This window comes from Mesitornis unicolor, unplaced genomic scaffold (assembly GCF_000695765.1).
Source record: "Mesitornis unicolor isolate BGI_N332 unplaced genomic scaffold, ASM69576v1 scaffold7716, whole genome shotgun sequence".
NCBI classification, from domain to species: Eukaryota; Metazoa; Chordata; class Aves; order Mesitornithiformes; family Mesitornithidae; genus Mesitornis; species Mesitornis unicolor.
The window spans coordinates 896-3,879 of record NW_010190198.1 but is presented as its reverse complement, the minus strand read 5'-3'; the positions used below and the strand labels follow the sequence as shown (position 1 = coordinate 3,879).

The 2,984-nt window shown below is 54.2% G+C and overlaps 1 protein-coding gene across 1 annotated transcript in view; it reads right to left on the bottom strand.

The window, feature by feature from the left end:
- HADHA (hydroxyacyl-CoA dehydrogenase/3-ketoacyl-CoA thiolase/enoyl-CoA hydratase (trifunctional protein), alpha subunit) overlaps nucleotides 1–2,361 on the bottom strand; it is a gene marked incomplete at both ends in the record, with an annotated part of 8,641 nt that extends 6,280 nt beyond the window's left edge. Inside the window, 4 exons of the mRNA XM_010186325.1 lie at nucleotides 387–473; nucleotides 1,159–1,330; nucleotides 1,957–2,091; nucleotides 2,252–2,361. Coding sequence (XP_010184627.1) covers nucleotides 387–473; nucleotides 1,159–1,330; nucleotides 1,957–2,091; nucleotides 2,252–2,361 — 504 coding nt within the window. The remainder of the gene's footprint in view (nucleotides 1–386; nucleotides 474–1,158; nucleotides 1,331–1,956; nucleotides 2,092–2,251) is intronic.
- Nucleotides 2,362–2,984: the final 623 nt, after the last annotated feature.

Here is a 2,984-nt window from a genome sequence, read left to right as displayed (position 1 = left end):
CTGAGGGAGCTGGGGCTCTTGAGCTTGGAGCAGAGGAGACTGAGGGGTGCCCTCACTCCTGGGGATCCATTTGGAAAGGGCGAGTGTCAGGAGGAAGGAGCCAGGCTCTGCTCTGGGATGGCCAATGCCAGGACGAGGGGGCAATGGTCCCAAGCTGGAGCACAGGAGGTTGAAGCTGCAGATGAGGCCAAAGTTTGTGAGTGTGAGGATGGCAGAGCACGGCCCAGGCTGCCCAGAGAGGTTGTGGAGTCTCCTTGTGTGGAGACACCCAAAGCCCTGGCCGTGTTCCTGTGTGACTGCTCTGGTGATCCTGCTCTGGGGGAGCTTTCCAGGTCCCTTCAACTCCTGACATGCTGGGATTCTGTGGTGTGGCACTGGGTACTCACCTTCTCTGGCCTCTGGCTAGCAGCAGCAATTTGGCGGATCGGGAGGGCAGACGTGTTACTAGCGAAGACACAGTGAGGAGGGATCACCTGCAGCAGAGGGTAGGAGAGACAGTGTAAATACACAGGCTCCAGAGTCAGATCCACAGCGTGATGGGCAGAGCCCTGAGAGAAAAGCACCAGCACCCTGACAAACAAGGCAAACCTGATTTTCTCAGTCAGGGCAGACAGCATTAGAAACTAATCCTTAAACAGCAGCCCAAGTCAGCCAGATCTGACTTCCCCTGAAGTCTCCCCAGGTTTGCAATGTTGGTTTCAAACCCCCATGTTTCTCCCAAACCACTGTGACTGCATTAGACACTGCACAGACCAGCTCCTTTACCATACAGTTATTTCCCCAAGCGTGCTGTTGAACAGAAAAGAGCAGTGGTGGCAAGGTAAGGACAGTAACTAAAGGACTATAAACTGTGGAGATATCAAAGGACACGACTGTCATATCAATGTGCTCAGACAAATGGAGGAGGTTTTTTGGAGTGGCTCCCAGGAGTCAGGGAAGGTCAGAACTGCCCCGTTCAGCTAAGAGCTACTGAGCAGTGAATATCCTTAGTGAACTGAGAGGCTGCCCTTCACACTCACCCATGTACTGGCACAAATAACGTGCACCAAGCACCAAACTGCAGCACAAAGATGTGACAAACCCAGCAGCACAGGACAGGACACCCTGAGTCTCCAGAGGGGCCACATCCAGCACACGGTGCTCAGAGCCGATACTCACGGCCTCCACTTCCTTCAGCACTTTGTGCTTGATGTTGATGTCCTCGAACACCGCCTCGATCACCATGTCTGCCTTCTCGAAGCCCTTGTAGTCCAGCTGGCCCGTCAGGTTGCTGAGGATGGAGTCTCTCTCGAAGGATGTCAGGCTTTTCTTCTTCACCTTGTCGTTCAGCCTGGGGAAGGACAGCTCTGTCACAGCCCCCGAGCAGCCAACTCAAACTGCTGCAGGTGCACCACAGCACCGAGGGCATCCCTCCCTCCTGGAGCTGAGGCCCACACCACCACCTCCAGCCCGGCAGGACTGTCACTGCCTACTGATCCCTCCTTCCCTCTGGAGAAAGGAGAGCCCTGCTCACACAACCCAGCTGGTGCATTGGTCTGAAGGTCCATTGCTGACGTTCCTGAGGGTGCACAGCTGAGCACTGTCACTGCTGAGCCAGGACAGGGGACAGAAATCCAGCTTTCCAGAAGCCTGACCCAGCGCCTCCCCTGACGTGGGCCTCTAGGCAGGCAGGATTACTCCCTCCCCGCTCAGCTCTAGAAGCTACTGCTAAATCTAAAAGCTAAAGCAATCGTCTGTTAGGTTGTCTACCTACCTAAGGAGCTAAGGCTGAATACACTGGGCCTATTTCGTAGCAATATCCCAGCACACTGCATAGGGCAACCTTAAAAGAAAGCATTTCTGTGACGTCTGAAGGCAGAAGACGACTCCAAAGGAACAGAGGTGTCAGGAGCTCCTGACTGCCTGAAAGCAGAGCCTAAAGGCAGCCCCGTCTCATATTCCTTTTAACTCACGTACCCCTTGAAGACCTGCTGCTGTCCTCTGTCCAAGCCTTTCTGCGCTGTGTCCTTCAGAATGGTCTTCATGCCCTTGTCCACCGAAACCTGTGCGATCCCAGCTCCCATCAGTCCTGCTCCCAGCACCGCCAGGGTCCTGCACAGAAAAGGACCAGGGTACACATTTAAAGCTACAAACAGCTGAATTTTCCTTATTACCGTCAAGATTTGTAGAGATCCTGTCCGCCCAGGCACTATTTTTAGTGAGGTCACACGAGATTTCACTGCTCCTCAGGCGTCCCACACCTTCCACTTACTTGACCTCTCGCTGAGGTGTCCCAAACTTGTTCTTCTTGCAGCGCACCTGCCCGTGGTAAAGCCCCATCAGCGCCTGGGATTCCTTCGTCATCGCAAGTTGGCCGAAGCTCTGCAACAAAGGGAGAAGGGAAGCACGGAGTTTGGCGTTTAACGGCTGTGTCACGTCCAGCACACATCAAAAACACGGCAAAGGGAGAGCACAGCCACCCGTGCAGCTGCACAGGCTGAAAACCTGGTTAGAAAAGGAGGAAGGGAGAGGGCATAGCCCACTTTGCACCACTGCCTTCCCTATGGGCTGCCAGGAAGCAGCAGGAAACTGCTTGTTCAGTGTCCTTTCCTGTAATTTAAAGCACCTGAAAGAGCGTGTACCTCAAACACTGGTGTCTGGAGGGGCAGGGGTTCTGCCAGGGATCAACACAGGAGCCACTTGTACTCCCCCAGTGGCAGGACTGCATCTCACTGGTGTGGGACTCTTTCTCCCCCCATTGCCCCTGTAGCTTCCAGGTAGAAGGGCTCTGCTCTCAGAAGAACCTTTGGAACGGGCCAGTTCTCACTGACAGCAGTCATCTGATGCTATTTCCAGAGGATCATAGACAGGCAGCAAAAATCAAAGGCCTGCATAACCTCCCAGCGCTCAGCGTGAAACAGGAAAGCAGTCAGGAAGACAAAAGACAGTGCAAGGCGACAGAGAATGAATGTTGTCTGAGCCAAGGCAGCTCGGGAAGGCAGCCA